This window comes from Cygnus olor, chromosome 2 (assembly GCF_009769625.2).
Source record: "Cygnus olor isolate bCygOlo1 chromosome 2, bCygOlo1.pri.v2, whole genome shotgun sequence".
NCBI classification, from domain to species: domain Eukaryota; kingdom Metazoa; phylum Chordata; class Aves; order Anseriformes; family Anatidae; genus Cygnus; species Cygnus olor.
In genome coordinates, this window is record NC_049170.1 from 25,249,901 (window position 1) to 25,273,988 (window position 24,088).

Consider the following 24,088-nt stretch of genomic DNA (forward strand, 5'->3'; position numbering starts at 1 on the left):
TCTGTGATCCTAGTTCATCTCTTTGGGTTGCTGCCTCCCATGGGCAGGTGATTAGCAAGCAAGGTACTTCAGCAGATGCCAGTTATTAGCATGCCTCTGTAGCTCATTGCTGGATTGCAGATACAGCAAATGGTAAACGGCAGTGATGTGCCTGGGGTGTTTGCTCAAAGCATGTCTTTGTTTCTAAATGGTAGGCTGATGCTCCCAGGAGTGGCTGCAGTGGTGGGATATGGTCCCACACATCTGCTGAGTCTCTCCAAAGTGCCACGGGCCATAGCCCCTCCAGTTCTGAGAAGACTGACACTGATTTACATTAGCATAAATTAGTGTCAACCTGGCCTTGTTTTCTTTTGAACACTTGACTTGTTCTTAAAAAAAGAGGCGTCTTCATCTCTGGTGACACAAAGAGCAATGAGCCTACTTCGTAATGTTAGCACAACAGACAGAAACTGGCTCTGTTTTGAGGGGTAAGGGTGAAGCTTGAGGCCCTGAGCAACCTGATCTAGTGGGTGGCATCCCTGCCCATGGCAGTGGGGTTGGAACTAGGTGATCTTTGAGGGCCCTACCAACCCAGGCCATTCTATGACTGAGGAAGGGGAAGAAAGGTACAACATGAGTCAGCAGTCTTCTTGGGAGGGGAGAAGGTTGTGTCCAATGTTTCACAGGCACAACACCCTCTCCAAATGCTAAACAGAATAAACTCTAAGCAAAGAGATTTTTCATAAAGAGCTAAAGTTACAGTAGAAGTTAACTTGTAAAAAGAGCTTATCAATGGAACAAACTGCATCCATGAAGCAGTATCTTTTAAAAGCAAAATGTCACAAAGGATGCATGTGACAAATGCAGCTTTTGACAAATACATCTCCAGACAGTAACTTGTGACAAGCAAAAAAAAAAAAAAGTATGCTATTGATTACATAAGCTATTTTGGAAAAGAAAACTACACGTCTTCCTGTCTATCTTCACTGTAACCATTCATGGAAAAGCTATGAGAATAAAGCTAGCTACGACCCAGACAACCTGGAGCATATACACATGTACTTTGCTGAATCAGGCCCTAGAAGGATGTCTTTTGTTTTCCCTATCAACAAAGAAAACATTACAAATCGTACAACACAATATCAAACTCCATGTTATTCCAAAAAGAGAGTCAATTAAGAAGAAGCAAACTGTGTCTTTAGAAGAACAAATGAGAGAGGCTAGGGATCACTATCAAAGGACTTCTGTTTTCTTTTGTTTATTAAATAGCAACTGTATTATTTACTGCAGCTTTGCAAGCTAGTGAGCAGCTGGGTGTAACACATTTCCATGCTGTGTAACCTTTCCTTATGCTTCGTTAGACTCCTTATCAGGACCAGAAGAAAAGAAATCTCTCTGTTATGCTTTTTCTGTGGCAAAGGAAAAGACAAGATGATGACTTTCCAGCTCATTTCACTTGTACAACATTCTCATCAATCACCATGGGGTAGGTCTTTGTTATTTTCACTGAAGGACTGTTCTTAGTTTTCTGTCACAATAAAGCGTGACTCCACTAACTAGCAAATCAAGGTTACCTCCACCACATTTGTAAGGGAACGAAATGCAAACATAAGGCTAAAGATACTTCTGAAGCATTTTCCAAGGCCCCAGCTTTACAGACATAAGCCTAATTTGAAGTAGGTTTAAATTCTTTTCATTGAAATGAAGGTTAAAGTCTGAAATACTCAGAGCAGTTGAGCTAAGGAAGCTAAACTAACCATTTCATCAAGAACCAAAAGTTTTCTGCTTGTTTTGCGACTTTCTGCTCCAGAAACCAAGCAAAGAAACTGTGGTTTAATTTTATTTTAAACTCTCTGTCAAGTATGCATCTCTTTGCAGTTTTGGTTCACTATAGCCCACGCAGCTTGGCCTCTATTCTCCTTTTCCTATGTCTTCAATAAACCCTATAGAGACATCTGTAGGAATTATGTGAGCAAACAAAAAAGCAAGAAAGGGATATATTCTAATCAAGGCAAAAACGTAATCAAAAACGCTTTGTAAGATGGTCTCTCCTCCCTTAGCTTCACGTTTTTATATGTCTTTTCCTTTTTGGTCTGTGTTGTTTCTCACTGAATGACAGTTATACACAACATACTATTGTAATAACAAGCATATGGCTCAAAGATCACTGTTGAGTTTCTCAAGTCTCAAATTAGACATTTTTATTTAAAATACATGAAAGACATCTGTATACTCTTTCATTAAATGCATTTTACATTTGTAACATCCTACGTATTCTTTTGGAACCATTTCCATTAAAATGCCGAGTTGGGGTTTGGATAGCAAGCATTTCCTTTGTAACACTAAGGGAGGAGTATGTTACTGTCAAAATTTCTCTCTAAAAAGTCCTTGCTAAAATATTTACTCTACTTGTCAGAACAGGAATATCTGAAGTTAATTCCAAATGAAAGAATATTTTAGAATGAATCATAAATTAGATGTTAAAAAAAGGCAACATGCTGCCATTCCAGTGCCCCTTCCCTGCTGTAAAACTGAACGAAAACTGACTCTGCATTTGCATTCACAGAATATTGTAACATTTGGAGCCTTCTGAGATTCCTTAATTGTAGTTATGCAACAGAACTGTCACATCCTAAAACAAAGGACAAAAATTCAGCAGCTGAATTTATTGGCTTGGAGAAGAAATGCTCTTAAAAGATGGATAACGTCTTGATTATTTTGGGCATTTTAAAGTTACAATGCAATGCTTCCTATTGCATAGATCAAAGAAATTAGACATTTTACAAATATTTAAAAAACTGAATGGTGCTGTTTGTAAAGTCACATATTTAGCAACAGTGAAAACTGTTGAGCAGTAACTTTCTTTGCAATCAATCCTCTCATTTCAATGGGCCCTTTATGGTATAAGATACTGTTCAACATTAATAAAGATACGGTGCACTGGTGTTTAGGCATTGGTCAGAATGGTAAAAACCAGCTTCTTTTAAATGGGTATTCTCAAGGGTCAAGATTTGCAAAGGCAAATGGGGTAAATTCTGTGGTCAGAACAGTTATGATATTAATAAAACAAGAAACAAGCAAGCCATTGTGTTAAACCTATGATCCTGCAGAGCCCTTTTCCATTACTGAGTGATTTTACTATGATGACCAACTATGACACACTTTTGTAAATAGTCAGGAGTCTGGTTCCAAAGATTATTGGCTTACACGTACATGTTGAGGGAACTTCCTTGATCTGACAAAGCATTTAAATACAAGTAAAATACATGTTTATGACTAATCTGAGACTACAGAAACAACAGTTTCATTTCTTCTTTGCTCTAACTTTGGAATTCATCAGGTCAGTAAAAAAGGATAACAACTGATCCTGCTCTGTTAGCTCCTCCAATTTGCAGCCTTTCAACCTCACTTCTTCGAAGCTGGAGCAATCTGTTTACATAAAATTAAGCAGAAGCTTAAGTGCTTTGCTGGAGCAGAGCCTCTGCTCCCTTTGGGGTTTCTCTTTTAAGGTCTGAAGTTGAACCAGAAGGCTCAGGTATATATCCCAACATGATTTTAGATGTTTTGTGTATACTGACATAAGTGGTAGTACTATATGGCTGTAACAATAACAGAGAAGTAAAAAGAACCTAAAATACTAGTGTTTATGAGTTTTTGGATAAGGCTTCCAGCCCAAAAATTAAGGACAGATTTTGATCTAGGAGCTTAAGCCTTTGTAATTTGCTCTTTCTTAATTGCAAACTGTTCATGCTTTACTTGAAAACAAATGAAAGGCTGCTTGCTAACTGATGCTATTAGCATTGTACCACACTCACTCCTGGAGTAACCCTAAGAAGCCAACAGCTACACCACAGAAGGATTTGACCCATAGTCGTGCTCTGGAGCACTGACATTGGCAAATATTACAAAACCACATCTGCTTTATTAAAACTACAAATAAATTAATCATTTTAATCCCCAAATATTTTCCCTTGCTGTCTCACAAAGAGCAAACACCAAACAGTATTTCTGTTATTTCACTCGTGTTTCCATTCTTAATTTTCTGTCTTTTGGCAGCTGTTTGCGAACTTACTAATAATGTGTGTCTTTGTTTGGACTTCTTAAAAAGAAGGATATTCTCAAAATGGAAGAAAGCTCATTTGATTTCACTTTGAAACCTGAGAAAACTGTAACATGAACCACACGCTGATTACAGAGCACTGATACATAAAGGAAGCAGTTGTGTAAATGTGTGAAGTGTGGCTTTGGTGGGGGGTGAGCAGAACAGAGGACAAGCACAATTTTAGTCAAATAATGCTGGTGTAGGGTATGATTATCATGACTCATGTTTAACACGGTATTGTGTAAAGGCCAGCCAAAAAGGACAACCTATTATGGTGGGCACTGTACAGTCAAGGGTTTTCATACAGTTTCTTCCATTAAACGCTCACAAATAAAATGGACAAGACAGACCCCAGGTGGAGAAACAGTGTGACAGTTCCATGACATTATTTCTTAATGGCAGTAGAGTCAGTTAGGAGGGGAGAAGGGAAATGGAATGGAAAGTGATGGAGATAAAAGATGTGGAGGAAGGGAAAGAACAAAGAAGTGTTATACAGCGTAAATACAGAGTGAACATGAGGTGAAAAAATGAAGGTGGAGGGAAAGGATGGAAGGAGGAAAGGACTAGAAAATGGGATTAGCATGGGCAGAGAACATTGAGTTGAAACCACCAGAAGTTCTTTGAGTGTCAGGAGTTTTGGCTTTGGTCGCTTCAGCAGCTGAATGTAGCTGGCTGACGGCAGCGGCTGGTGCTTCTCTGCAGTTTTGTCCCCGAGGGCCACAGGATGGAAAGCAGAGGGAGGAACTGTGTCTGTTCCAGGACCTGCAGAGGCGAGTGGGACAGGGGCTCTCCATAGGTCTCTGATCCCACACGAGTAGGAGGGAGAGGTGCAGTCTCGGCTGGGACCCATTTTATTCCCTCCCTAATGCAACAGCCCTCATGCAGCTCAGCTGTACCCGATGGTGAGCTGGAACAGAGGCCTATGGGATGGACTCTGGGAATCGGCAGGTGTACGTGGATATCTGTATCTGTATATATGTGTGCGTATACCTGTGTGTGTATACGTGTGTGTATGTGTGTGTGCAGCATGCCTTTATGTATATACATACAAGTATGGTATACTCTGAACTACTTCCCAAGCACAGGAGTGGGGCCACCCCTTCTGTGTTCTCGTATTGTACTTTTGACTCTTCTCTAAGCACCTGGGTTTCTCATTCTGGACTCGTCTGGCCCACGGCTATTTTTGGATCATGAACTTCCTACATGGTAGTGACAATCACCGAGTTTCCCTTTCCTCTTTTCCCAGTTGCTGAAATAGCAACATTTTTTGCTACATATATATTAGGGGGCTTGTACAATAATTACATACGCACATATGCATTTATGCGACTATATATATATATATGCCTATGTGTACGAATAATTAAAAAATTCTTAAGGCTAATTTTAAGTTCTGCATAGGAAAATAGGCCAAAAAAAAAAAAAATCCCTGCCAGTATGGGACTTTATTTTCTGGCATAAGCTAAATACATCTGTCATGGAGGAAGACAAATGAACACGACATATCTTGAGTAAATCAGTGTGCCACTAAAGTAACATGCTTAATTTTTACTGTTTGATACAATAACCTGCCTACTCACTGGCATAAAAGCAGTGCACGCAGTTAGTGCAAGAGTATTAAATTTCTCTTGGGTGGAAAAGAGAGTTTTGGAACAATTTATTTGGTTACTGTATTATCTTCTGCTAGCTAAGCATTGTCTGTGGCAACCTTCTGAATATTTACTTTACACCACAGCTGTATATTTGCCATGAATAAATATAGATACTTTGCGAATATCCTAGTACTGAGAATCTGAGCTGTAAAAACTTGGGTTCTCTAAGAAGGGAGAGGTATCCTGTAGCAATGCTTCTAGTCCCAGATCAGCTGAGTTCAACAATTAGATTCTGGGGTTCAACAAGTAAATAAAATGTCAGTCAGGTTTCCCAAATACCTACCTCATCACAATTTGTGCCATTCTGTCTCCTCTTCCCCAGTGCTGTCTGCTTGTTTTGGGGTGAGGTATAGCTTTGTGCATATGCAGAACATAAGGCCCTGATCTCTTGCTAGTGCAGAAACTGCTATTGAGAAAGTGATTCCTATCTACCCTGTACAAATCAATAACAGCTCTTTGAACGTCTCCTCTCTATCTCACATCTGCTGCAGTATGACCTTCAAATTACTTGTCAAAAGTAACATATGGCTCGCAAGCAAACTCTAGAACATGGGTAAATCTGAACATTTCAGTCTATTGTTCTGCTGCTGCTTTAAGCACACTGTGAGCTGCAACAGCTTTCCCCTAATTACTTTAACTGTAGCATCTCATCTTTGATGAAGAGGAAGACTCTGAAAACATGAGTGACGCTTCTGCTGATCACCGAGGCAGAATTTACTTGCAGAGCAAGTTGCGACCACACAACACCGCAACGAGACAAAGGAAAGCATCTTGAAAATCCTCCGTGCTCCTAGGAACTGCCATTGGCTCGCTGCTGAACAGAATGGCACTGTCTGTGACACGCCGCCTGGCAGCCTAGCCCCACTTTTACATCTGCTTGAGCATTATTCCTACCACGTGCTCCCTTTCTTTCTTTCAGTGTCATCAAAGCATTTCACATAGCAGTCGCTACCACACTGATGTTCCAATAGCAAAAACCCAGTGTCACTAATAATCCAAGAGCATCTCAAGGAAATCCAGAACAGTAGACTCATAAGCTTTTTTTTTTTCTTTCTTTTTTTTTTTTCATCACATCAATGTGCAGCTCTGCAAAATTAAGAGGAATTAAATGAGCTGATTGCAACATTTCATTTCCAGGGCCCGTAATGCTGTAATTCTGCAATGACTGCATTAGAAATGCTCTTCTACCAAAGACTGACTCTCCATCCCTTACCACAATTTAGAATCTCTACAATGTCTTAATTCCCTTTGACTTCCTGAATAAAGATGATTTCTGGCCCTCCATCTATGGAAAACAATGGAGCCCCCCCTGCTTTCTTCTGACTTCAAAGGAGGATGCATCCCTTAGAGCCACAATGGACCACGCTGCTGCCTTGAGAGTTGGGACCATAAAAGAAAAGTAGGTTGAGATGTCTATTTAGAGAGTCCTTGATAGACGTCTTTTCAGTGACAGAATTTGTAATTGTGTCATTGTTTTGAGAGACTAAAATTATTACTTCAGGCAGGTTACTTTCACGCATTATGCTACAATGTTGCTTGACTGCTTTCCAAACTGGAACAACTGAAAAAATGTGAAGCGCTCCAATGATTTTAAATCACTCTGCTCAGGACAGGGTGATTTAGCATTATTGGAGTGCCTCGCATTTTTGTGAGCTCTCAGTTTGCAAGCAACGGAGGTCTGGGCTGTCTTGGGCTACAGCATTACAAAAAAACAACTATACCCTACCATCAGTTTGTAAGTGTTTGCATTTGACTTTGGAAGTGGTAGGGATTTGGGGATATTTAATTCCACCATCATTAAAATATGTGGCAGTAAGATGGCCCAGGTGAAGGAAGTAACTGGACAGACACAACATTAAATTTCAAAACATCCTGCGCTGAGCAGTCTCTTCATTCAAGTCATGACTCCACTGAGCCCCTTGGTCAGCCTGTACATTGTCCCCTCCACAACTGCACCAGAGACGTGGCTGCGTCTCGACATGCAGCAGCAGTATGGGAAAGAAATGACAGTGCCTGTAAGAGAGGGAACCACCACCACCATTTGGAGAACATCCTCTTTTTAAAGTGTAGTTCCTTCAGAGCTGCCACTTGTGCAGGGCACCTGCTCTCTCTCTTGCTACCCTTCCATGCAGCAGTCCAACCCCTGACAGTAGGATAACAGAGAAAAAAATAAAAAGATTTAACCAACGGTAACAACACAGCTCAGTCATTTTGTTTTCCATTTGTTTATAGTGATAATTCTTCTTTAATTCATAATATGGCTTCAGAACAAAATTTGTTGGAAAATACTGCACAAAGAACAAGATCCTTAGCAGCCATAAACTGCCATTGTTTCACTGAAGCTAATGGATTTACACCTCTCTGCATCAGTTGGGGATCTGATCCATTATTTGTGGGCTCTCAGTTCCCCACTAAGCTTTGCTTTTTTCTTTTCTACAAAAATACTGCTGGGAAAAAAATTTATGAACAGCTCTTCCCTTAGTATCTTTGTTATTAATTTTTGTAAGCTCTTTTAGTGCAGCTACGTGTAAAGGAGTGACTTTTAATTTAGATGTAAAACACAGCCTCACTCTGAAGAGTGTCAGCACTGGCGAATCTGTTTTCCTGGAATACCTTGTGCTGTTTTCAGAATTGCATGATTGTGTGACATCTGCTGCACATCTCATACGTGATCAACTGAGGAGGTACAACCGTGGCAGATGGCTGATGACTCACCTCACAACACCAAACACTGGTTTGCTTTCTGAGAAGTAACATCTTCATATTAATATTCTAAGAGCCCTGCAAAGACGTGGCCAGCCCACCTGGTTTGCTAGCAGGTAACGTAAGTTAGAGGAAGTGCACAGGGATGTAACAGCAACTTTTGTTCCAAGACATAAAACTGACTGAGTTAATATTTTAAAATTTGATTTATAGGCTACTATCAGATAAATCCACAAAAGGAAATGGGGTTCACTGCTGTACGGTCTAAGTAGCATCTAAATAGCAAAATCTGGATATCTGAATCAGACAGAGATCTAGGCTTCCTGTGCAAAGGAGAAACAGAAAAACAATATCCACAAAAGCCATTCAGTTGAGCAAGGAATCAGTATAAACACCAGAGAAAGGATACACCTTAAATCCTGTTCTGTCCCTGTTCCAGGCTGCCCTGTTCCAGGCTGTGGTGAATGCCATGGTGATTCTTAGATCACAGAGGAGGGTAGATCATTCCCTGGTCTTCTAGCACCCCACAATAGATAATGTATGCACTTGCTATACCAAAGACCTTTGTTCTGTTCCCTTATCTGCTGACTGTCAGATTGAAAGCATACACAGCCCAGTTAGCATGTGTAATTCTGATGAATTACATTCTCTTCAATTTTCTTCTGAATTACAATTTCTTCATCTTTCTGATGAAGAAAACTATTACAAGCCACTGGTTTACTTACAGTGACATTAGCTAGCAAAGTTAGCTTTGTTCACTACTAAAATCAAAAAGAAACTTGGTAACAGTTTGTTATCCTCTCTCATTCGTACAGATTCCTTGGCAAGATGGCTGGAGAAAACTCCAGTAAGCCTAAAACACCTAACTCTATATACCAAATCATCACATGGATATAGCAATTTAAAGTTCTGTATTGTTATATACATTGCAGTAGGTTAGGTATGCCAAGCTTAACTGCACATACTTCAATTAATTTGCATGCCCGTGATTTCCATACTAGGAGCTAGGAACTATGGAACTATGGAACTAGGAACTATGTAACTAGGGTTATAACAACCACACCTATATCCAAATCCTTTGGGATCCAAAACACATACCAGCGTCGCAAGCATTGTATCAAAATGTGATCATCCAGCTTAAACATGCTTCAGTCTCAAAGACTAACACATCATAATGCTCTAGTGGCCTGTTAACCTTTGAAAAAATAAATAAAAAGATCTCCGTTCTGTGGCAGAGATGTGTCATTCCCATTTCCACAAGCCTTATGTCAACTAACAAAACTTCCTAATGAGCCAAATCTCTTTCAACTGCTAATGGCATTAACATTACCAAAGACCTATGCATGACTAGCAGATGTGTCCTAAGGAAACTGAACTCATACCTTCCAGTTCCAAGGAAACTGCCCTAAAGTTAAAGAGTATCCCAGGAAGGAAAGAGGAGAGGAGAGGAGAGGGGAGGAGAGGAGAGGAGAGGACAGGACAGGACAGGACAGGACAGGACAGGACAGGAGGAAGGTGGTGTCATTGCTGATTCTGATTCATCCCATACAGAATAAATATTAATTAGGTCTAATATGGGAAGCAGGACTATAATCCAGGATTTAAAGACATATTAATTAGTTTAAAGGCTCGAACATAGTTCTCTTTCAAAGGTGAGTGCCACGTCCACAAGCATTTGGGATCACATTGTTCCTCTCTCTAGAACACTCCATTATAGAAAAATGGAAGTACCTCATTAGAAAAGATTTAAAATACCTTCTTCTAGAATAACGTATAACTCGGAGCTACAGCCACAGAAATAGGCATTCATGCTTCTAGAGACAGGGAGGGGAGCTGAGCAAGTCTGCCCTGCATCCTCTATAAGCATTCCCGCTACTAGGTAATGACTCAAAATGGAACTGCCCCTCTTCCATCATTTTATGGGTAGCAATGGATATGTTCCTAAAATATCCTCTGGGGTGACTCCTGCTGAAGGACTCCTGCTGAAGGGATGCAGACATTGGAAAGACATTGCTGAGCAGCATTAGGACAAAAGAGTTAGCTGTGTTTAAATGATCTATGTGGTTACCTTCCCTGAACTGCTACAGTCTGACTACTATCTTCTAAACGTAACAGAAATTTTTAAAGCGGTATTGTTGTCACTTATATTCCTTGACAGTTAGTAACTAAAAACCCCAGAATGCCCCAAACCAGCAAAAGCTGTCTCCCACCCTCAAATGGTACGTAATAGTAATAGCTAATTCACAGAGAAAGGATCTTCTGGGACTGATACTTCTCTCATAGTAATTTTATGTCTTTCAAGTTCCACTAATAACTGTTGAGTTTACACCATAGTGCCAAAGGAGTATATTAGATCCTTCAACTCGAGCTATCCAGAGCTTACTCAGCTCATTTGGTACCTCTGTGCTGCTGACACATACAGAACTTTAACAGATGGTCTTACAATACTGGCAGTTGTTTTGTACTGTGCTAGTGGTAAGGGGAAATACTCTACACAAATTGTCTGCAATTCTGGAAAATAAATGAAGTACAAATCCATATTAACCTCAAAAGCCAAACTATAAAAAGTCAGATTAGTCATTTAACGATGTATGTTCTCTGGGTTAAATGCTCAGTTACTGCAAAATGGTAATACTTCCCTGCAGCCAAGAGAATTATGCTTTGCCTCAGTGTCCACCAGAAACATCCATAAAGACATTATCATTAGAAAGGTATCGAAATGCATTAGGAATAAGCCCTGAGAACCTTCCTCATGTCATCAGTCCTCAGAGACTATCAGCAAAAGTACCTCCATAAACTGTGTTTTCAGGATAAGGTACATAAATAGTAAAGTAACAAGGTCCAATTTAATTTAACTAGATCTCTTTTTTTATTCCTGTCCTAAACAGAATTCAAGAAATGACACAACAGCAGAATAGCACTTGCTTTTCAAAAGTAAAACCAGCATTTTCCTTCACAAGTATAAAACTGCCATGAAATGCATATTTGTGCATACATACTACAATCTACTAGTGTGAATTTAAAACAGGATTTTAAAAAATTGGAAGCATTTCAATCCAGTGCTCACCTCTTCCATTTGCTTCATGTGAAACATTGCTTGGAAGATATTTCAAAGAAATTTCAGAGGCTCGGTCATTCAGTTCCCATCTATTTTAATATACTTAGTAAGACAGGATGTCAGTTACCTTTTATGTTACTGTTACCATGTTAGGTACTTTGATATACAGATTCCTTAGGTAGCATCAAAGCCCTAGAAGGCTGTAGAACCCTAGAAGTGTTAACATGAAAGAGCCCTTCAAATGCAAGAGGTACATTCCAGTCTTCTGCTGGGACTGAACTGAGGTTGTATCATTTTTTTCATTTTTTTTTTTTATCCACTCAGGGTGGCTTAAAAAATACAGTTGCTGGAACTGGCTGATGTTATACATTTGTGACTTTGATACAAGTGAAAAGATCTTTATCAGTGTTATGTCTCATTTTATACAGAAAGATCAAACAACTCCTAAGTTTGAAGCTGTTAACAAAAAATATTAAAACAACTAAATTTCAGATACCTTTTATGTTTTCTTTTCTCATCTTTTCCTTCCTCAGGACTTTTGCCAGACTAAGACACAAGATACCTTCAGAAAGTACTTATACAAAAGCAAGGCAATCCTTCTCTGAAAGCATAAATTAGCTCTCATCATGAAAAAGAAAAATCAAAAGAATTGTTAGGTAGGTAGTCAAAATGTAGGAACATCAATCCCTCTGCGTCTTTTTCCAGGCCTAAACATATTGTCAAACATTTCAAGCTATGATCCTTGATGTACCACTTCACTGTGAAATTCCCAGGAGAAAAGAGGAGTTGGAATACATGTTTTAGTACCAGTAATACATGCACTTCCTATCTCGGGAAGAGGTTCTCCCTTGCAGATGCAGAGTATGAGATGACATGATGGAAAACTTCATGAGCATGCTTCCAGTTCCATTTTCTACAACTGGTCATGCTACCCCCTTCCTTGAGCACTTCCTCTGTCCTCTGCAGAGAATGAGCTCAAGCACCCTCCCAACAAGTCCATGGTGAACATCTCCTGCTCTTGAGATGTGTAGATACCTTTCTAGTCAGAGGGACATGCAAGGAAAGGACTGTCTTGGGGGAACAGAAAGCAAAGAGAATGGAGTAGAAGCATAGAATTTATCTTATCAATTCTAACAATATCCAGCACTCTATCAGCCACCTTCTAGGGAAGGTTAAAGCAGTCTTGGACTAAACAGTAATGCAATGATCTGCCCATAGCAGTGAGCAAAGATCATTCTTAATGATTTGAGATGCTACATTTGGTAGGACTGCAGCAAAATGGGAGAGAGTCAGGGGATTTAAAATCTAAAAGAGAAAAAAACAAGTACAACATTTCTACAAAGAGAATACTTCAGTTAGTGAATACAGATTGTTGCATTGCAACTCATGTCCCAAGCTGGGTTTTACTCACTTTTGATATGATAAAGTCCTACACCATTAAAATGCAGTTTGCCTGAGTAAGGGCTTTATGATTTATCTCTGTGTCCTTCCTATCTTATATTTTCTGAAAGAGTATCCAGCATCTTTCTTCTGAAATACCTTTATAGTTTCAGTAGGCACTCCAGGCTCTGGAACTTTATCCAAGTAAGTAGTCAAGTCTTGGTCCACGTGTTCAAACACCAATGTTAACTTGGTCTCTCTGTCTGTTCGTGACACGGTGCACACATCGAACAATCTGAGAGAAGACAAAGAAGAGAGGAGGTAAGTATAAGGAACCAGTACAGACATACCTTGCAGCTCACACAGGTCTTTTAAAATTTCTTATAGCATAGAGAATGAAAAAAAAAGAAGTACTTTCCAAAGGTAGAGCAAAGAGCTCTTGATTCATCAGATAACTATTGATACATTGATAATATCATCTCTCTCATTCATGTGGGGATTCTAAAATAGGATTAAGTAGTAAGAATCATCAGCTCATGAAAGTAAAATAATTACATGAAAAGAAAATATTTTGTTGACAAAGCAACTGAATTTAACACAGAAAATGACTTGATATTTATCCACAGTCTATGCTGCATCAATCACACGGCTTTTCAAAAACCAATACGAGTAACATTTCTGAGGAGAAGAAAAAAAGATACAGGGTGCTTACATGCACCTTCATTTTCTTCCCACATAACTATCATGTTCACCTTTACCTATGTTCAGAATTAAATCTTCTTTGGTGGAAACAGAATTTTTGTGTCGATTACTGCAAGTTTCCAGAAGCAAGGAATACCTTCTGAGTCAGGATACAGCTTGGAAAAAAAAGCTTTATGTACAAAGCAACAAAATGCCACAGCTAAGAAATCCTTCATCACTTTCCATCATCCTTTTAATGGATTTTCTTTATCATTTTACCTTGTTGCAAAACATCAAATTCAAGCTCATTTCCAAAGCTCTTCATAATGTCACATTCCTATCTGATTAGCTTATTTTCTATTGTTTTATTTTTTTAATTAGGATTTCTCTCATCTTCTACGCTTCTTCTACTGTACTGTTTTTTTTATCTTTTGCAAAAATGCCTGCCCATCCTTCAGTGCTTCTCACCTATAGTCATACCAGTGACCATCATCTTCATTACCCTCCTTGAAGTCCCACTTCCACTAAATCACAGTAGGAAATCCTCTGTCCCCTGCTCACATAGTTTACTAACGTGTGCATTCGGTTAGTTTTAAAACTGTAAAGATCAGACTGCCTCTCCCTCTGAAGTGAGGCAGAAAATCAATTGTTACTTTTATTAAGTGACAGTAGATTTAAATATATATATATATACAGTTATTCAGAAAGAAGTGGATACAGTTAAACTGAAGAACCTATCATTGATAGTAAGTCAAAAGTAGTGATTTGTTACTACTCTGTTAACACTACCACTTATTTTGGTCAACGTCATAGCAGCAATACTGTTTTATTATGTGCATCTTTTATTCTCTTAGAATAAATGTTTGCTTACTTTGTGGAAAGTGCAGGATTTCTGATAATTTTATCAAGTAATATTTTTGTTCTTTGTCCTAGGACTAAGGACTTTCTATGCAGGATCTGGAGACAAAACAAATCACACACAAAGCTATGGGGGTCACTGCATTTAAAATAGGTCATCTGAAAAACAGACGAGGTAAATGTTTTGTAATGAGTTTTTACTTCTTACCTTAAATATCAAAATATTTCACAAGGCAAGGGAAGATAAGAATTGGCATAGCTACCTGTGAGGACTGTAACCAAAATTTAAGACAGCATTATGCTTCACTTGAGATGGTACAGATTTAACATGTTACAGTTCTGGACCCATTTTAAAAGCATTTCCTAAATAACCTTTAGACAGACACTTAAAAATTGTTTATTAGACACAATGTTTTGAAAAGGGATGCATGTACATTCCTTTTAGCTTAAAGAATCTTTTCAGTGAGTAACAATTTGGGAACTAGAGTTACAGGATATGAAGAGACCATCACCCTACGTCTTTAAAAAAAATGTTATCTGTGCTTAATCTGTAATCATTGTATGAACAAATATTTACTAAATGATTATGGGAAACTAGTGACTGCAACAGCACATTTCTCATAAACAGAAATAGTATTCTCTTTGTGATTCTCTCAATGTGGCATGTATGGAAGGTAGATGTCCTGTACACAGTAAATCAGTTTTGTGAAACGTCGCAAGTCTTCCTGAAAAGTTAAATTTGTTGGTATTTGGCTGGAGGTTAATAATCTGTAATATATTTATATAAATCAATGTGGAATGTAGCCGGACTGCCTATAACCCCAACACATGCAAATAGAGAGGAGCCAGACAGGTCTGAACATCTGAACATAAACACTGGAAAATATTTCCAACTGTATGATTCCTTTGTGTTGACCTACATTTACCTAAAAATGTTCTAAAACACCTCTTTTGCCAGGTATTTAATATACTGGCAAAATTACCTTTCAACTATAGCAGAATTATAATTCAGTAAAAAAAGGAAAAAAAAAAAAAGATTTCACTGTATAGAATATAGAAGCAAAATGTATCTTCCAACTCACTGCAGAAGGAAATGCTGATTCTGTGTTTAATTCTTCTGTGTCGGGCTCATTTTGATTCTGGCATTTACTGGCATAGCAAAATTAGGAAGTCTAAGGAGTACAATCTTAGTCAGCTATTACTGAGTAATAATACTATCACTGAGTAATAATATATTTCCCTTTTATACACCCTTTATGTGAAACTCTAAATGCGCTACTGTTAATAATAGAAACTCCAGATCCTGCACCGGGCTGGGTGGAAGCACATCATGTTTACTCACAGAAAACACAGCTGCTGCCTTAGAAAGATAATAATTTAAAGCACAGCTTATATGAATCTGCAGTATTACAAAAAGGCAACATCTGGCATTGCCTGTGCAATTTGGAAAATAGATTGAGAAAGACACAGCCTCTTCACCTGATAGCGTCCATAGGGATAAAACTACCTTTCATAAATTATATTCTTTTACATCCACTGTAGAAAATCATTCACAGAGTTGCTTCCTTTAGTTAGGCATACCCCTGCTGTCTACACTATCCATCTTTCAGGTCATTTCCTCATGACTCTCTGTACGTGATGGGCCAGTTTTGGATGTCACTGCCTCTCAGGCAACAGCCAAAGGCCTTTTATTTAAAGAGTTACGATGTGGACACTGTCCCAAGTGAAGTAAATGTACCTCAATTAATACAGGATTTCCATACTGAACACTTTGTAAACACAAGCCCAGCCCTTCTATTGTACTTAGAAAAGAAACGATTGAATTATTTGATTAAAGTAAGATCCGCTATGGGAAATCCTGCAAGTATTTAACAAGATGTTTGGCTGGAAGTCATACACTGCCTGATGCATCGATCTGAACTAGCACATTGTTCAGCAGACACTTACTGACTACCTGTATTTTAATGCATTTTTTTCAAGTTAATTGTACTCAAGTAAAAAAGCGTACCAGCTATAAATCTGTGCCTATTTTATTTCATATGCCTTGCGCCTAGAGGATCTTACTATAACGAGAGTACCTTCCTTCCTACAAAAGGCTCTTCTAGAAAACTTGATGCGTCTTGAAGTCTCTGTTGTTTCTTACAACATGTAATCTGACAAATGCAATCTCAGTTCATCTTTACTTTACAATATGCAGTCCGAATGTCAAGTTTTTTTCAGCAGAAAACAGGTAGTGTTCCAGTTTCTTTGAAAACGCTGCGTATATTCTGACCCACACTAATCTGCTAACAGTTTCTAGAAAGTCCTTCAATGTTACTAGATTTGCTTTTGAGATGCTCTGAGAGCTGCTATAAAGTTACCCATTTTCACACATTTTTCCTGAGCAAACTGAGGCAGCAAGGCAGCAATGATAGAGTTCAAAACCACCAGTAGATCAAACTTGCCACCTGCAAGACATACCAAAAAAGAGATCTGACTGTAAGACCTGAAAAACTGTAGGACATCAGTTCCCTTGGCTACTTTCAAACAGATGAGTAAGTACAACTGGAAAATTAGCCAGAGGGAATACTTGCTGCCAAAGCATCCAAGAGCTTATTGTTATTTTTATTGCAGTAGGACTAATCCAACATGAACAAAGATCCTGTTACTTTGCTGGTCACTCACAGCATTGAACAAAAAAACCAGTCCCAACCCTCAAAAGTGTTTCAGTAACATGGATTTACCATAATTTTCCTAGGAGCAGTCTCTTCCCAGGAAGAGTTACTTCCTAGTTTATGTGTGACAACGAAAGAGAACCGGAGCCGCTGATTTATGAGAAGGAGAAAAGTTTAAGACATTTCCAGGTTTCAGAAGTCTGGACAAAGATTCAGACAGAAAGGTTTGGTGGTCTCGCCTAACTCCACAAGGTATTTACCACATGACAGAAAAACATCACAAAATTTATGTACGATTGACAGCGTAAATGCAAACACCACAAGATTGGGATACCAAGACTATTACAGGTCATGATTGAGGTTTTTTGGCAAATATCTGGGGGGAACCTGAATAGCTTCTGCTTTCACTGGCTTTGGCTCAGTTTAATCCTATAAATCCATAATTTTCAAGGGCACAAAAATGTTCAGCCTCTCATACCTAAATGCATTGAAGAACGACAGTCAGGCATCCTTTGAGTCCAAATTTCAGCAACAGCCTTAAGACGCTTCTGTTCTTTGGAAGCCACTCAGTCTGTAAGACCTGGCTCCAGACCAGCTGAAAGCCCTTCATTCAGCCCAACTTCTTAAACTAAGTATTCCTTGAAAAGACCAGTTCTCCCCATACTTTTAATTTTAGCTACCTTCTGCCTGGTTTTTGAAGAAGAAAACTCTCCGCTAACAGAAAACAGTCCTCACTTGAAATCACATATACCAAATGTATTGTAACAAAGGGGCTGTATTTCAGATGAAGAACACAATAGCTGGGCAAGTGAACTGGAACATGTGCGTTACAAGAACCATGTCCCACGTAGCAAAACAGGAAATAGAGCTTCACACTCTAAAACGTATGACAGAGCTCTTTCTCTTTGTTCAGGACACACTGCTTTGTCTCAGCCTCATCAGCAGTCACCTGCTCCTCCATGCCTTTGCAAGCCGGTATTTCAGATGTACGTTCTTCCCGCTCTGAGGAGTTTTAGTGAAGTAATTTTAGATGACAAAAAGAGCACAGGCAGATGAACGGGCCTCTAAACTCAAAGTATCTAACATTTTAAGTGTGGGTTTTTATTTTTATTTTTTTTCTTGCTTTTTCCTGTGATAACATTTGTAAAAACACTTAGTAATGCAAGATGTAAGTTCCCGTTTCACAAGTGTATGGGGTCTTTAGGAGGCCTCTCAGTGTGCTTGCCATGCCAGCTGCACTGCACCGATGTGCACTGATACATGGGATACGGGGTATGCCTCGATGGCAGACTGCAGAACAACGCAGGGACACTTAGACCACCCTCAGCTGACCCACCTCAGGGCTGGAGACATGCGGTGGGACAGCACAGCACTGCCTGCAGCGCGGTACGCTAGCCCACCATAAGCTCCATCCAGCAGCAGGCAGATGTTCCGCATCAATCTTGATTAATTAAAACAACCTCAGGTATCTGGGCACTGCTGATGGCAACTCTGAGTCTCAAATCCTTATTGTCTGCATTTCTAGTGAGTTCTTGGAGGCAGCAAACATTTTTCTTGCTCTGCTGCCCTCCCGGGAAAGAGTAACAGGATCTCTTCTTTTCCTCAGAAGAAACCTCTTTCAGGCACGTAACAGAAGAGGACAGAACATAACATCAGATAAAATAAATGAGTTTATCTGCGACAGACAGATGTCATGCAGATAAATGTTTTCAACTCATTCATTATCTGCTGCGCGCAGAGCAGAGAGCTGCCACGAAGGAGGAATGCCATGATGAGAGCAGGGCAGCAGAACATCCTCGCCTGGAGACCTACCCCAGCAGAGCCCAGCCAACATCCCTGCTTAGAGCCCACTCAGCAGTGAGGTTTAAGGGAAGGAAGGGGGATATTAGGATGACAAGGCAATCGTTCATCTGCAAGCTGAGCTTTGTGCTGTAATTTTTTCCAGTCTCTCTGCCTTTCTGACTTGGAAAAATTATTTAAAATGCTTAGCTCTATAAAAGATGTTTTTGTTCTTTAAGTGTGTGTGAGGAGGAGAGACAGGGAAAGTGACAGAGAGAAATAGATGCTCTTGAAGGCGAAGTAAATAGCACTGGCTAAAGTCCGATAGTGTGGGCTGCCTGGGCAAGCTTTCAACGCTCCGTGCTGCCTGCAGCCCTGACCTGCAGCACCCCTGCTCTCCTTGCTGGGCCCCACTCGAGCTACAGCGAGCTGTGGTGCCAGCGTGAACGGTTTTGTGATGCAGACAAATGTCTGCTCCCATGAAACCACCAAAACTCATTTTCGTCTTCAACAGAAGCCAAGATTTGTGCCCAAAAGATGAAAGAGCCAAGTACGTTTACTCACCATGCCACCCAAGTAACTAAAATATTCAGTTGTTGAGAGTTTTATTTCAAAGAAAAATGTGTTTGACGAGATGTTCTCTACACCTCTCTTTGTTTATAGCATAATGCTGTCTTTTTTAGCCCTAACACTGCCATTTCTTGTTCATCTTCTTCGGGAAGGGAGATTATTTTTAATAGTCAAGGAACAGAAATGAATCTGGTGAAGGTCAGCAATTCAGTGTTCTTAGCAGCAAAATTCAGTTTCAGGACTCGCCCTGCAATTCACCAGTTTTTCAAAATACTTACTCCTCACCAGTCAATTAGCAGCTTCATCTCATTGCAATTGATTTTAAATCCAAGCTGGCCACACGCTGAGCAATTACCATTATCTGGGGAAAATAGCAGCCTGTTGATGCCTGTGCTTGCCCTGTGCACTGCTGTACCAAACAGACGGCTGGATCTCTACGTGGGGACAGCCACGTCTCCCCCACATCAGAAAAACAGCATGGCCTGTTGCAAAGACGGCCACTGGCAGATTCTTTAAGATCAGCAATTGCTGTCTGACCTATTCGTGGTGCTCTCATGCGATCCTGGAGCACGCGAAAGTACACTGCCCTTCAGTCATGCACAGCGCTGCTACACATTGCTGAGGGCTCCCCATCAACTTCCAGTTTCAAGCACAAATTAAAGATGCTCTAATTCATAGGCAGTGCATGTGCATCTCCTCATAAATGTTTCAGATTTTCTGTAGAGTACCTTCCCCAGGGGTAGTTGCATTCCTTTTTGCATTCTCTAAATTGCTTAACATGTAAATAAAACCAATGTCTGAGTACTGAATTTGTTTAATTCAAATGCAAGGAGCACAGAAATTACCCAGGGCTGCCAGCAGTACCTGGTGCAAGACGGGAAACAACAAAATGCAGTTCATGTGTAGCTTGCAATCAAATTGCTTGTTACAAATTCCACATTTCAGTTTATGTTTTGAATTTGTGCTCATGCCAAACATGCAGAATCTAAATCTAAGTTGATCGTTTCTTTTCTAGGCTTTAATAAAACCAACGACTCATCTTCAGAAGATTTTATGGCTGCATAAATTATCATTTATTCTTCAGTAGCTTAATAATCTAATCTATCTACACTTGAGACAGTTAACTAAATGGTGATGCCAACATATCAAAAATAACATAGGAAATAATAACCCTCCACTTGATACAAAAAGTAGTCACAGCATGAAACCCAGTGTCCTGTTTGATACCGTGTACTGTCTCACAGAGTTTTTTAAATCCTTGCAATATCACAGCAATGTCCTTGCAATATCACAGGTGTTTTATCCAATGCTTTTTAAGCTTTAAGTGTATCTAATGCAAATTTGATTCCAAGCTCTTGTTTTTCAGAGATGTGTTGGGAAACCTAAATGACAAGAAGCAGGTGCTGTAGAAGATGACAGAAGATGAGTGCTTTTTTAATGTTTACCATTGATTCAGGGACTGCTATTCCTGAACAGCCTCCAGGTTACTCTTCAGACATAACTCTGCTCAGGGATAGTTGCTAGACTCAAAACTCATATTCTGTCTGAAAGTGAATTAACGTTCAGGTGCATGCCAAGCCCTCTGGAATACAAGTAACCACAGCTTGACTGGTAGTACTTGAAAAGGACAAAGCTACTTGTCAAAGCTGCTGCACAAAGCAGGTGAGGGGGCATGCTAACTGCTGCAAATATGCCCGAGTCCTGCTGCTGCCACTTCCCAGGAAGAAGGACCAGCATGGGCAGAAGCCGAAAGGAGCCCAGCACTGGGGGGAGGATGTAGGGCACAGAGTGAGCACTAAGTGCGAAATGCCTTGTTGTGGTTCTTCTGCTGGCAGTAGCCACAGTTTTGATTAAGACCCTCAGAAAGTATTGTTGTAGTGATTTGTGAGACACTGACACACTAAGACTTCTCAAGATAATACATTTGTACAGAGTTTCATATGAAGAGATGGGACCGAATGCTTTGTATTTCTCAAAGCAGGATCAAGAACTGACTTTTAGAAAGTGAAAACTTTCATGCTTCGACAATACTGTGAACTCCATTGCAAAAGCAAAAGAGTAGTAAAATAGAAGGGGAAAAAACCTAAAGAAAAGTAGAAGGCTAAACTGGCTAAAGTTGACAAAACTGATATACGCAAAGTAAATAAATCATGTAAACACTAGTAATGACAGCTCTTATTTTGAAAACTAAATTAATTCTTTTCAGTTCTTTGAATCATAGTATTTTAATGTATTCAAGGAATTATTAAGGAAATCTATAATCTTTTTAATGCAACATGCTGCATATCCTTGTATTAAAAAGAAAGCAATTGGTATATATAGGAGTAAAACACACTAAAATATTTAATGGTCACTGTAATGTCTGGTATTTATATTCTGGGTTTATTATTATGCATCTTTTCTTAAGTACAATGTCCTTACCTCTCAAGACAACATTATAGCAAAGAAAATCCTTTCTAAGAGAATGAAACTATCACCAGTCTGGGAAATCAGGTGCAGACTTCTTACAGAACCCTATACTCAGACAGTCATTACCTGGACAGAGAGCAATGTAAACCCCTGTATGCCATTTACACCCATATCTACTATGATGGTTGCTATCTGTGGTTCCTGATCTTGCTTTTCTTACTCATGCAGAGATAATTCTGCAGTCTAGGGTGCTGCAAGTGAGCCCCCCTCTTATACCTCAATGCCCTTATCCGTACCAATGTCTCTCCTTCTTAACCTGTTTATTAGATTTATGACTCAAGGCAATTTTTTCATATGGCTATACTTCTCTGAAAACGATGTTCATGATTTATTGCAAACAGTTCATCACAATATTTGTTTTTTCTTAACGTTTGAAATGAACACAACTGTGAACCACATCGCTTTCTCAGTCTTTACCTAGGGGACTAGGAAACACGAATGGGTATGAACAGATCTTGTTATCTTACAAATGGAAACAGCAAATTACCACCATTTACTCAAACTGCATGAAAACAACTTTAAAAATGTCTAAACCTGTTGAAAGAATCTGTTTATGGATTCACTAGAACTAATGGTGCTGCACTGCTCAAAATTTCCTGAAAATGGACCAGGTATATCCACCCGCTTCCAAGGCAAGCATGGCGGTTGGGTGGCAAACCCATTTGCTACGTACAGCAATACATCAAGTGAAAATTCAATGGGTGTTTTTGATGCTGTGTGTTAATTTCCACACATGCTTGTCCTGCACGAGGTTAAAAGACGCAAAAATAGAGAACCAGTTCTTGATGCTTTTTGTCTACACTTGATTTCAGGGGTGACTTTGGTCAGGCTTTGATGCCAGGTCTGTCCCCAAGAAGCCTGTGCGCTGTGATACAAAGCAAATTGTTAGCTAAAGAGAAAGCAAATTCCTCCATTCACTTCAGCAATACCTGAAGGGGAGCACAAGTGGCAATTGCTCACATAGGTAAGAAAAACAAACAGGGTTTGGTCTCATCTTTTGGGAGGCAGTCAGATTTAAGGCATGCTAGCTAACTCCATCCAACGTAGCTGTCTTTGGCTACCCATCATCAGACAGATGCCCATCTTCGTGGGCAGCGCAGCAGAGCTTGTGGAGCGTCAAGCTCTCTCCTCAGCTCCCCTGGAAGAGATACAAGGCATATAACAGAGCTGTTCAGGACTTCGGTGGTTAGTCTGAAAGGGCCACATCAGCCCTTGAATAAATTGGGAGAGGAGTAGGTACTGTCCCTCCCTGTTTGCCAGGGAAGACATTGAGATGACTAATTCAGACCAGACACTTGAATTCAACTGAATTTAGGAGACATGACTCTTTCCCAGGAAAACTATAATTGAGCAATTTTAGTTGGTGGGATTCCAGATTATGTTCAATTGATTATGTAGATGTTTATAAACATTTCTTCTAACAAGGAACTTATAAGAAAATGAGAGATGTCAAAAAACAGCACTGAAAACACCTCCAACCTATTCACTCAAGCTCCACAGACCGGGATCCATCCTAAAAAGCTCTGCACACAAGAGCCTCTACCTAAACTTCATGAAGTTAGTACACGTATTTAACTGGCTTTGGCTCAGGGCCAGAATTTCCTTTAATTTGAAAGGGAGTTTCACCTATGACAAACTTGCAGGATTGAGTTTAATATTCATGTTGTGCAGAAAAGAAACAAATGGGACTAATAAATCTTCAATAGAAATTTTACAAGATTTTTCTGGCTTAATAAATTTAGCCAGGAGGCAATTGCTCTTAAACACTTGATACATAAAAAGGGATCTTCATTTCCATTAGCATGCAAATTCCTTACACATTTCACCAGAATTTGAGGTGCTGCATCTTACTAAGTTTTTAAAAGTGTGGGCTTCACGGCTGCTCTGTTCCTTAGAGAGGTTTGCATCCCACTTATGCACAGTCTATACGCACGTGGCTATACAGGCTCCTTGGCTGTCATGCCATTTCCTCTAATAAGCCGTCTTATTCTAAAATTAATTCATAACACATGCAAAGAAAACTACAAATATCCATAATTGTAAGATTCTCAGGTGCTTTTCTCCTCCAGTTCCCCAGGTAGTTGTCTAGTAAACATGTTTCCTCCTTTAGCATCCAGTTTACATGATCCTGTGAGCCAGTCATTTAAAGATTAATGCACGCTGAGTGAAGTATTCTACAGACCATACAGCTTTTTAAGTATTT

At 39.5% G+C, this 24,088-nt stretch overlaps 1 protein-coding gene across 2 annotated transcripts in view; it reads right to left on the reverse strand.

Annotated features, from left to right (window-relative positions):
* Positions 1 to 24,088, reverse strand: part of CDK6 (cyclin dependent kinase 6) — a 141,901-nt gene that overhangs the window by 98,997 nt on the left and 18,816 nt on the right. For both annotated transcript variants that reach the window (XM_040549584.1, XM_040549585.1), the window contains exon 3: positions 13,034 to 13,169. In XM_040549584.1, coding sequence (XP_040405518.1) covers positions 13,034 to 13,169 — 136 coding nt within the window. The remainder of the gene's footprint in view (positions 1 to 13,033; positions 13,170 to 24,088) is intronic.